Source organism: Neodiprion fabricii, chromosome 2 (genome assembly GCF_021155785.1).
Source record: "Neodiprion fabricii isolate iyNeoFabr1 chromosome 2, iyNeoFabr1.1, whole genome shotgun sequence".
In the NCBI taxonomy this organism is placed as follows: domain Eukaryota; kingdom Metazoa; phylum Arthropoda; class Insecta; order Hymenoptera; family Diprionidae; genus Neodiprion; species Neodiprion fabricii.
In genome coordinates, this window is record NC_060240.1 from 21,085,073 (window position 1) to 21,097,651 (window position 12,579).

The 12,579-nt window shown below is 40.2% G+C and overlaps 1 protein-coding gene across 1 annotated transcript in view; it reads right to left on the bottom strand.

Moving 5' to 3' along the window:
• LOC124175403 (gonadotropin-releasing hormone receptor) overlaps window positions 1-12,579 on the bottom strand; it is a 184,795-nt gene that overhangs the window by 26,653 nt on the left and 145,563 nt on the right. Inside the window, exon 3 of the mRNA XM_046555628.1 lies at window positions 8,108-8,310. Within this exon, the coding sequence (XP_046411584.1) occupies window positions 8,108-8,310 (203 nt within the window). The remainder of the gene's footprint in view (window positions 1-8,107; window positions 8,311-12,579) is intronic.

Below are 12,579 nucleotides of genomic sequence, written 5' to 3' on the forward strand. Positions count from 1 at the left end.
GTCTCGATTCTTACGGTAAAAGATCTATTACAATTATCCGCCAGAGTTTGAATTTATTCACTGAGTAAACGTATAACATGGAAAAAACAGCTTCACGATGGTCTTCCAATCATTCAGAACACCAACGATCGTCTTTAAGGCAGGTAGAGATACAGCGTTCTAACCTCGTCGCTCATGTGCCGCATGCCCAACGCAGTTTCACAGTCCTGGACGACCGTCGTTGTATCTTATAGGTGAAACACTATTCTTTTCGTGTTTTTTATTATAAAAAAACGCATCGCAATTAATTTCATTCTTGATAATACAAATTTTCTTAGATTTTTTTACGCCTGCTTATATGGGTGAAAGACGAGTTCAGTCGTGAAATTCAGGCGGAAAACGATATTTTGTGAAATTCTTATACTCCAATCAATGTGTAAGAACACTTTCGCTTATGCGTTTATGAATTTTTTTTGTTGATTTTTAATCGTCAATAAAGCTCTCCCGTTCACGTCCCGGTGGTGCGTTGGAGAATGTTCATATTACTATTATACGTTACACGGATGATTCATTAAATAAATTGATGTTGCCAAAATGACCCAGCTATCGTTGACTCCCAGGCCATAAACAAAATTGGCAGCTTCTGAAGATTTGAAATTTGAAGTAGGAGTTTTCTTTATATAACGCACTCACTTTCTCAAGCCTGTAGCACAATTTAGACCATTGTGTCTATCTTTCTAGATAGCGTCTGAAAAGAGAAGAAAGGGCTGAGTTCCTGTGATGGTGACGTCGGTGGCGGTGACGAGTAATGTTTATAGTGTGGAGAGAGGTACATAGAAAATAATCTCCATCACTCACCTGCAATCCACACAAGTGAAATCAATAACTGCAAAAACAACGCCTCATTTGCGCTGGAATGACGTTCGTTGGTGACGATGCTGAAATCAAAGTAGAAGACACAAAAATTGTAACGAATTCACGCGACACGAGCATTTTTTCGCATTGAAAATCCTGGTTCCTGTTTCATCCACCTGCTACGTTGATTCGTAAAGTTCGTGTCTCAATCACACTCTTGTGGGTGGACTGTGAAGCATTTGATTTGTAATGGCAGTGTATCGAGAGTCGTTGACTGAAGAGTGATTTTGACGCCTCTAGAAACCCTGTAACTTGTTCCGTCCAAGCGTGACACGGATTTTTCTAGTTTTTGGGTGGTTTCCACCCCTTGGGGGTGGAGCACTTAATTCGAGCGGGTGATTTTCCGGGAGCCTTTAATTCTGGAGTAATTTTAACACTCGAACGAACTCTGTAAGTTGTTGCGTCCGAGAGTTACACGGATTTTTCTAGTTTTTGGGTGGTTTCCACCCCTTGGGGGTGGAGCACTTAATTCGAGCGGGTGATTTTCCGGGAGCCTTTAATTCTGGAGTGATTTTAACACTCATACGAACTCTGTAAGTTGTTGCGTCCGAGAGTTACACCGACTTTTCGAGTTTTTTGGTGGTTTCCACCCCTCGGGGGTGGAGCACTTAATTCGAGCGGGTGATTTTCCGGGAGCCTTTAATTCTGGAGTAATTTTGACGTGCGTACGAACTCTGTAAGTTGTTGCGTCCGAGAGTTACACCGATTTTTCGAGTTTTTTGGTGGTTTCCACCCCTCGGGGGTGGAGCACTTAATTCGAGCGGGTGATTTTCCGGGAGCCTTTAATTCTGGAGTAATTTTAACACTCGAACGAACTCTGTAAGTTGTTGCGTCCGAGAGTTACACCGACTTTTCGAGTTTTTTGGTGGTTTCCACCCCTCGGGGGTGGAGCACTTAATTCGAGCGGGTGGTTTTCCGGGAGCCTTTAATTCTGGAGTAATTTTAACACTCGAACGAACTCTGTAAGTTGTTGCGTCCGAGAGTTACACGGATTTTTCTAGTTTTTGGGTGGTTTCCACCCCTTGGGGGTGGTTTCCACCCCTTGGGGGTGGAGCACTTAATTCGAGCGGGTGATTTTCCGGGAGCCTTTAATTCTGGAGTAATTTTGACGTGCGTACGAACTCTGTAAGTTGTTGCGTCCGACAGTTACACCGACTTTTCGAGTTTTTTGGTGGTTTCCACCCCTTGGGGGTGGAGCACTTAATTCGAGCGGGTGATTTTCCGGGAGCCTTTAATTCTGGAGTAATTTTAACACTCGAACGAACTCTGTAAGTTGTTGCGTCCGAGAGTTACACCGATTTTTCGAGTTTTTTGGTGGTTTCCACCCCCGGGGGTGGAGGACTTAATTCGAGCGGGTGGTTTTCCGGGAGCCTTTAATTAGCCTTTAATTATGACCTTTACACTTTTTCGAAATTTGACCTCGTTCCCGTTTTTTTTCAAGTCTGGTTTATATCGAGCTGGCACCGCCACAGGTTTTTTTTAAAAAACACCGAGCAATTAATTTAAAGATGAGCAATTCCAAGAGCCTTTAATTAGCCTTTAATTATGACCCTAACACTTTTCCGAAATTTCACTTGTTTTCCGTTTTTTTTCGATGTGGCGGTTCCAGGTTTATGTCAAGCTGGCACCGCCACAGGTTTCTTTTAAAAAACGCGGAGCATTTAATTCGAAAATAGAGCATTTAATTAGCCTCTAATTAGCCCTTGATTATTCCATAGGAAATTTTTCGATTTTCGAATGTGGCGGTTCCAGCTTGATATGGCTTGGAAAAACTCTATGAATGATTGTGAAAAACCATGAAATATCGTTAAATCTTGTGAGTTCATTATAATGTAATGGAATCTGTGAATGGTTGCGGCAACTTCAAAAATACCAAATTCCGAAAAATTTTTATGTAAGATCCATTAAAGTCTGAGAAAACGTCCCATAAAATCTTGTCCATATTTTCAAATTTATGTAAAATCTATCACAAGCCCGTACAAAGCTTGAATTTATAAACATTTCATGAAATCTGATACGTTTCCAAGTTCAAAATACATAAGCAGTTGTTTAAAGTATCGATTCACCCATTGAGAAGGGGTCTATCTTCCCTGAAGTAAGTTTGCATGAGAATGTTCGTATTATTACAGCAACAGGGGGTGGCTGCAATCTATTCACAAGAGTTGGCAGGCGAGCCCAACAATAAACCAGGGTGGAATCGTATTCATCCATTCTTTCGAACCCTGAAGAAAGCTGGGCTGCAGAGCCGTCTTTGTAGTTTCAGAATGTGAAACGGCCTGCACTTGTTAAAGACGCATCGATTTAACGTTAAACCGCAAAACTGGCTATAAAGAGATTTGCAAGGCTGCAAAATACACGGCATATATGTACGTGTTGGAAGGACGCATGCAAACTGCTTGCTGTAGAGATGCATTACTACCTATGCATGATTCATACCTAGAGCGATAGAGGAAGAGAGGTGGGCGTTTAAGTCCGTCGAATAAACGCGAATTGAGTGAACTGTATCACCTTTTTGAGTTACGACTCGATCGTTGTACCCTTTTACAATCGTTCACGCTATGACTATCTGCCAGTTCAAGAAAACAATTTCGAACTTTTCAGGTGAGTTGAAAAATTAACGACGGCGCCAGGAATCGAACCTGGTATCTGGACATGCTTTACCGGAGACTTACTCCACTAGACCACCTAGCCGCCCTGACTACACTGTCATTAATTTCTCTCATCACCTGTTTTTCGAAAATTGTCTGTTTTCCTGTGCCTCTGAATATATTTACATTTTAAAGTTCGTCGTGATAGCACATATTTTGACTTTGTGTGTGAAGCTTGTTGACATGTGCACACATGTGACGTTTGTATGTGGCTATTAATGTGAATTACATTAATTTAGCCATCTTGAACGGCGGGCCGTTCATTTTTGCTGATATGAAATACCATATCATATTTATAGCGAGAAAAATTTGCTAGTTGAAGAAAACAATTTCGAAATTTTCAGGTGAGTTGAAAAATTAACGACGGAGCCAGGAATCGAACCTGGTATCTGGAGATGCTTTACCGGAGACTTACTCCACTAGACCACCTAGCCGCCCTGACTACATGTCATTAATTTCCCTCGTCACCTGTTTTTCGAAAATTGTTTGTTTTCGTGTGCCTCTGAATATATTTACATTTTAAAGTTCGCCGCGATAGCACATATTTTGAATTTGTGTGTGAAGCTTGTTGACATGTGCACACATGTGACGTTTGTATGTGGCTATTAATGTGAATTACATTAATTTGGCCATTTTGAACGGCGGGCCGTTCATTTTTGCTGATATGAAATACCATATCATATTTATAGCGAGAAAAATTTTCCCTCCTTTAATTAAATTACCCCTATATGTTTATCACATGAAATAAAACATGGCAGTACCAGATGAATCAAATTTTTGATGCCGAATGGCTAATCAAAATTCGGTTTAAGGGTTCGTATGTGCAGGACTCACACTGATGAGGGGAGTGTGACTTCTATAGGCTGGTAAAATTTCAAATCTCTTACCTCAAATTCTTGATAACGAAACAGAATCCCGAAAAAATTACCGTTTTTATTTCGTGTGTATTTGTTAACCTAATCGGATGAATGGTGCAGTTTATCTCAAGTAGGAATAAAATAAATCTCACACCGCCTCTCCGATAGTAGAAAGGAACTCGTTTGACTTTACAGGAGAAGCTCAAGGTTTGGTGAGGAAATGTGATTGGGTAATTCAGTGTGTGTTTTCGAAGCTCTAAAAGTTAAACTTTCGCGAAATGTTGTGACGAAAATTGCTCTCTTTTTTCTTTCGGTCCTGCAGAATTCAAGTCTGTGAACGTAAACGCAATCCTGTGGTCCAGTACAATTAACTTTTCCTTAGTACAGTGCAAGCGGCCTTACACGTGTTCCATCTCTCAGGGGATAAAGTAAAAAAGCGATAAAACTACTAAACGGATAATAAAAGCTACATTAATAGAGCATCGAACTCATAATTGTGCACACTACTTTATTCTCACTGATCTATTACTGTCCAATACGTGGAGTCCTAAACTATACCTAACTCCGAAGCATCGTTATTGCTGGCTTATAATGCGCATTATACCTACAATTAGAGGAATGTCGATCGAATCCAGACCCATAACACTGTGCTCGGCATGTTGGTTGAGCTACTCCAGAACAAATGAGATCCCGGTCCGTTGTATTCTCTTATTTCTTCTCCCTCCGGCGACTTAGAAATATGTTTTTATTTTCGGCTGTACGGCCTACGTTGCCGAATCACGAACCACCCTTCTCCCTCTGAGTCGTTGATTTTATCGTAATTTAGTCGACAAGGAGAAGGTTCTTACATTTATTCATCGCCGGTATAGATGACACAAGGTTCACGGACTTCAATAGTAATAAAGACACGAGGATGTGACAGTTCTTACACTTACAATGCTTTTTTTTCGCGGTTCGGTCGTATTATTATTACGTTTCGGAATATTTCGATCGGCGAGAAAAACTGAAAAGAAACATTCGACGTTGACTGTATTTACTGAAATATTTGTTTAAAATTTCGTATAACCTGAAAAAAATCTCCATTGCATGAAAACAAATGTCTAAAATTTTAGATCTACAATTAAGGGATATTGTCAGTAAGGGGTGAAAACAATTCGTTCACGGGCATAAAGGTTTTGTCCGGCATATTTTCCGAGACTGTAGTAATTGATTGATCAGGTGCCTGATGGCTCAAGTGACTGAATGTCGCCAAAAATACATGCTCGACGTACTGCGATCGATGAATGAAATTGAATGAAGATAATTCTCAGAGAGAAGGATTGGTTTCGCATGCTTCGGTGATGTGATACATCGATTGCCTTTCAAAATCGAGTAGACAATTCCTAATAGTTCAATACGGTCTACCTGGATTACGAGAGGGCTATAGGCTGTAGTGTCATATGGTCGCTTGTCAACTTACACCCAGATTAAACCCAACCTCCAAATGAGACACAGCAACTCCATCAACTTTTAGAGGGCCGACCTGGCTCGTTTTTGAGCCAGCAGGTAACTTCGATTATCATAACGTCGATATTTATGTACATAAATCATACCTACAAAAAATATCGAATTTCAAGGGAAAAATGCCATGTAAAAACGTTGGTTGGTTCGTGGTTACGTGCGACGATTCAACGACGTCGATTTTCGCCGTCTGATCTCACTTTGCCGAGGTAAAATCGAACTTTCATTTCCTGATCTCTACGCGTAGGCATACCCTGTGATTGAAGATAGTAACGCGTGAACAGGTGAAGGACGAGATGAAGCTTTCATCGAAAAAGAGTTCGATTCATTATGTAGATAGCGTATTGTTGAATAATTATCGTCGATTCAGAGCACAGTGCAGTAATGAATCCTTTATACATTGCCGACATTCATTACAGAAATAATTTTTACCGGAGGAGGAAAAATCTGATTTTGGGATAAATTGACGAGGTTTATAGGTGGCGAACTCGTTTGTAACGAGACGAGCAGCGTCTCACAGAACTGTACTCCCGGAGGCGAACGAACGATAATTCAAATAGATACTATCAACATTGCTGATTATTAATACATAAACTAGTGCTTAGGACAGTGTACGCATTCATTAAGAGCAGAGCTAATACTTTTTCGGATTCGGCGAGCCAATATTTCAAGTATGAGAAAGTAAAAGCACTTTACATTTTGCTGCTGTACGAAATTCACCTCTTTTCCGCGTGCCCTACTCGAGGCCCGCTTCAAGCCCCTAATTTCCGATCTACAAACCAAAACGGGACTCTTTGATACAATTACACACACACTTGCGTCTAAAGAGATAGAGATTCGAGAGAGCGGAGGGACTGGAACGTTTGAAAGTAATCCCGTCAGTGAGGATTGCGAAGGCGCGGAATCCACCTCAGCTATATTTAATCCTTTGCGGCACAGCGTATCATATATGAGGCCGCTTTTTTGGATCGGTAATTCGAGCTTTACATTCAATTTTCGAGATATCACTGTTATTATTTATTTTTTTTTTTTTTTGCATAATTGGTCTTCTAATCATCACTAAGTGTTTAAAATATCTGTTTTTACAGAATAAATGTAATTATGGAAACGTTATAGAGACTAGTAGAACAGTAGAACTCGGTATTCTTGGGTTTCTGGGGTCACTAAAAATGAATCTGCCGTGAAAATTGAAAACAACGGATCCAATATAGTAGACTGAAAATATAAAGATCAATCCGATTCGCTTGAAGTTTGCTATCCAGGGGTTATCGGGCTCGCTGAAAACAAACTCGAAGTCAGAATTTCGAAATTCAAGACGGTGGATCCAATATGGCGGACTGCAAATATGAAAACAGTTCATATTTTATTGAAATTTGTGACTCGGTGGTTTTCGGGGTCGATGAAAACGTGTTCACCGTCAAAATTACTAAATTCAATGTGCCGAATGCATTTTATGCATTATGCACAAAATGCTTGAATGAATCTCGCATGATGAAGAATACATTAGGATAAAAGTCCGCATGGATGAAGGATGAAGGTAGTCGCTATCACGATTTCGAGTTCGTTACAGTTGACCCCGAAAATCCTCAAGTAGCAAATTTTGAGCTAGTCCGATCAATTTGTTTATTTTTTGACCACTAAAATAGATCTGCTTTTTTGAATTTCATTATACTGGATTCAGATTTGTTATCAGTGTTCCCAAAAAGCACCGAATAGCAAGATTCAAGCAAATCAAATCAATTTTCATATTCTCAGTCTGTCATATTGGATCCACCATCTTTGATGTCGTAATTTTGACAGCGGGATCGTATTTGGTGATCCGAGAAAATCCCTGAGTGTGCATTTTTAAGCTATTTCGATCACTTTTACATTTTCAGTTTGCTATATTAGATGATCCATTTTGAATTTTGAAAATTTCCCAAATCTGACCCCATATTTTATATCAACGACCTCGAGAACCATTACATACCCAGTATCAAGGAATGTAACTGAACCGAAAAGAGGTATATTTCCAATGGTTAAATCAAATGAATTCGATTTCAGACACCCAAGATTCAATTAAGATGGATGAAATATATAAAGCATGATACAACATTTACGTCACTCAATGGAAAAAAAGTCGTACACGTATATGGTGCTACTAATCACAGTTTGACTAAATATTCATCCATTGATTTGAGTGAGTTGTAATCTGGCAATTCTACTCACATGTTTGTTTGGATTCAGGAACATGAAGATGATCATCATGGTATAATAGGGCGTCCACCATAGAACGAAGGCAGCCACGATGACGACGCTGATTCGCAAGGACTTAGTCTTGGCGCGATGCATCAGACGGCGTCGATTTAGGTCCCCAGATACGTGATTCGTATTACTGTTGGCAAGTTCAGTTTTGAATACGCGCTCACTGCCTGTAATTACATAATATGGACAAACCACATTTAATCAAAGGCTCGATCGTACTACCTTAGCATTTCTATTATATTATTATTGTTGTGTGTCATGTCACGTGGTTTTGGATCAATCTAATCCTTTTCGTAACATTCTTACTATTCGAGATGCAGTACCTATAGATTTTAAGACACGATTTGGTGATTTCAATAACTAGACACCTAGTTAGTAATGACAGCGGGAACAATACACGCCGTAGAGAGTGACCGACACTTCGACCGGGAACCCATAGGGCATAACAGGAATAAAATAAGTACTTTTTTTCTCTACCTTTTACTAACACGCCTAGCAGTAGTACAGCAAGGCGGGTTCTGAGTACAAACACCTTCTTTACCAACCAAGCCGCCTGTCGCATCCCAGACGCAAACCCTTGAAGGTTACCCCCACTCTCGTAAGATAAAACGTGCTCTGCCGTACCGACCTGAGGTTAAGAACGTGCAACCTTACCGACAGTTGTATCGGGCGCCTGTAAAAATCGCACTGCTTTACCAACAATTCTTATCGGTCAAAGGTCAAAGTCTTTATGCTGTGCTCGTCTGCCAACGGTAGAGAGTGCAACGGGGGCGAGAACTTTTTCACCGTCCCGCATTCTTTTGTCACGATAGGACTGCTGATGTGTAACATTAACCACTTCAAATTCCTTTCCCTCAGTAGGACTGTTGATGTGTAACATCAACCACCCCACATTCCTTTTACACGTTATCAACCACGCGACATTCCAAAATTAATGGTTCTAAGAATTGTTTTTCACTTACTCGAATGCCGGTTTAATATCAACCACGTGACATTCTTTTTGGCTTGTGACTATACTGTGAACTCTACGATGAATTCTGAACGGGTTCGGTCAAGACCAGAGTGCAGGGTCGACCGATAGCTGCGGTAGTATACATTCAGAGCCATGGATCTGCGGTGTTGGGTTACTATGGCTCTGAGAATGCTGAAAGGTGCGCGCGCATTAACAAACATACGTACAGCTGCCTTATAAAAAGGGCGATCATCACTGCAAACGATCATTAAGTTACAACTTGTCAAGTATACGCGACGAACAAGCTTATGATGGAATCCAAAAAGTGTTTGATATTGATCGAGATTAAGACATCGGCGTACAAAATCTTGGACAAATCATCATCAACAGCAGAGATTCAGAAATGGATAAAATTCGGAAGTCAATATATTCGGCTTCTGGACAAAATTTTGTGAAAGGCTTCATCAATTGGAGAAAAAATGAGAATTATCACAACGATCAGACTCTTGAAAGCGCTCGCGGAAAAATTCAAACGTCTTCAATTGCCATTTCACAGGAAAGTGTACCGTGGTGCAGCTCATCGAGGTTGCAATCTCAAATACAAAAATTCGCACACTATCCCAGTGATATTGCAAAATCTGTCGGGTTACGATTCACATTTTTTATCAAAGCACTGGCTACATCGTTCGAGGGCACATTTGAGCTTCTACCCGTAAACAAAGAAAAGTACATTTCTTTTACAGAATATGTAAGGGGACAGATATAAAGTTTAGATCCATGGATTCGTACCGTTTCATACCCAGTAGTCTCGAGAAATTGGCAACGTATCGCGGTGATGATCAAAAAACAATCAAACGAAAATTTTATCGTCGCTCAGATAAATTTCAGTTATTGACCAGAAAAGGAGTGTTCCCGTACGAATACATAGACAGTTGGGAGAAGCTCGAGGACAGACGGCTATCATCAAAACAACAATTTGACTCAAAATTGAATGGTCGGGATATATCAGATGACGACTATGCACATGCATGTAAAGTTTGGCAAACTTTTAACGTTCAAACTTTGGGAGAGTATTTGGACTTGTATTTACAGACGGACGTGTTTTTACTAGCCGGCGTTTTTGAAAATTTTCGACAGAGCTGTTGGACAACGTACAACCTGGACCCGTTTCATTATTACACCGCGCCCGGTCTGTCGTTTGATGCAATATTAAAGTGTACCGACATCGAGCTCGAGCTTCTCACCGACATAGATATGGTTATGTTGATCGAAAAAGGTATTCGAGGTGGTGTGTCACAGTGCTCAAACAGATACGCTAAGCTTAACAACAGGTACATGAGAAAGGCATTCGATCCTGAGTTCGAATAATCTTATCTCACGTACTTTGACGTTAATAATTTGTACGGTGCTGCTATGAGCTTTGCTCTGCCATACAGTTCCTTCGAATGGTTATCAGACTTCGGACAATGCAACGTTTTTACCATCTCTGACGATGCGAGGTTTGGTTACATACTGGAGGTGGATTTGGAATACCCTGAGGAACCGCATGATACTCATAAAGATTTACCACTGTGTCCGGAGCATTACATACCTCCGATCTCGAATAGTAAGCAACCAAAATTGAAGCCCACGTTACTTTCCAAAAAAAACTACGTTGTTCACTATAACGTTTTGAAACAATGCTTACAATTAGGCTTAAAATTACTCAAAATTAACAGAGTTCTCAAATTCAGGTGAACCCCGTGTCTCCAAAAATACATCGATTTAAATACCGATTTGCGAAAAAAATCTCACAACGAATTCGAGAAAAATTTTTACAAACTGACGAACAACGCAGTTTTTGGCAAAAGAATGGAAAATGTTAGAAAGTATAGAGATGTTAGGCTGATCACGAAATGGGATGAAAGATACGGTGGTAGAGCTACTATAGCCAAACCTTATTTTCACAGCTGCACCGTTTTCGACAAAGATATAATTATCGTCGAAATGAGTAAGACGAAAGTCAAGTTGAATAAACAATTGTATGCAGGTTTCTTTATCATAGTTCTGGGTACAACATATATCTACGATTTTCATTGTAATTATTTTAAACGGAAATTTGGCAACCGAGCAATATTGATGAATACGGATACCGACAGTTTGATCTACAATTTGCCGTCCCTGACATATACGAACATATGAACGAGGACTTGCATAAATTCGATACGTTTGATTATCCGCTTGACAGCGTGTATGGAATGCCTCTAGCAAACAAACAAGTTCTCGGCTTGATGAAAGATGAGAATAACGGAAAAATAATGCTGGAATTTGTAGGATTAAGAGCTGAATTCTACGCATTCCGAGTCTTGGGAGATGAGAAAGACAATAAATGTGCCAAAGGTGTCAAAGGATCTGCGTTGAGAAAAATAACTTTCAACAATTATTTGGAATGTGTTTTGAACAGTGTAAATTTGTCTACAAATCAGCATTTGATATTAAGTCGAAAGCACGAGGTATACACCGTAGAACAGCAGAAAGTGGCACTGTGCTGGAATGACGACAAGCGGATCGTGTTCCAAAACACAACCAACAAGCTACCGTGTGGCTACAAGCCTGCACCTTAGCTTTGTAATTACCGTATCGTAATCTATGTAGGATTTAATTCATAGCTGTACCATGATGTATAAAATATTATTACGTAGGATAGTGAATAAGAACGTTCCGAAATATAAAAATTGTACAACGATGCATATGTCTGTCGATTGTCTTAAAAATTGAGATGTATACTTGTTATGTATCCGGTAGAAAATGAAGAGGCACATACGTTATTACAAAAAATTCATTTATTCAATGTTACATGTTCGATTCGTTTATCCAACTGTTGTGGGTATTGTCAAAACCTAACCATTGAACACATATTTTTTTTCCACGCTTCTTGAGCACCTTCTCCACCAAATAGATATCCGAATGTTCAACCTCGAGGAGCTCCTGTTCGTAGAAACCACCATCGATGGGTTGATCTCGGTAGTCTTGGAGCTTGTACGTTACAGGATGATTATTTTTCACTCGACTTATCGTAATAATTTCAGTCATTCAATTGGGAGTGTAACCTTTCTTGAAGACATTTTTGAATATGCTGATTCGAACTTTGTCGCCGGATTTGAATTTTGCCGATATGCTAGGTATCGCTCGAAACCCTCCGTACGCCTGACGTGATAACAGCCTCTCGTTTGCAACAGTGACATCGGACGGTTTCATTCTTATGGTTCGGTGTTTGGCGTTGTTGTAAGCCGAAACCAACTCAGACAAGATATCGAGCCACTTGTAGCTTCCTTGCATGCTGAACCGTTTCCACATTCTACCTTTCCGCGTGCGATTGAAACGTTCACAGATCGGAGCCTTCAAATTACCGTACGTGGAGTCAAGTTTGATTCCGTAACGTGTCATAAGCGAATAATATTTCGAGTCGTCATATTCCGTTTCTCTGTCGACGTGTGAATTTTTC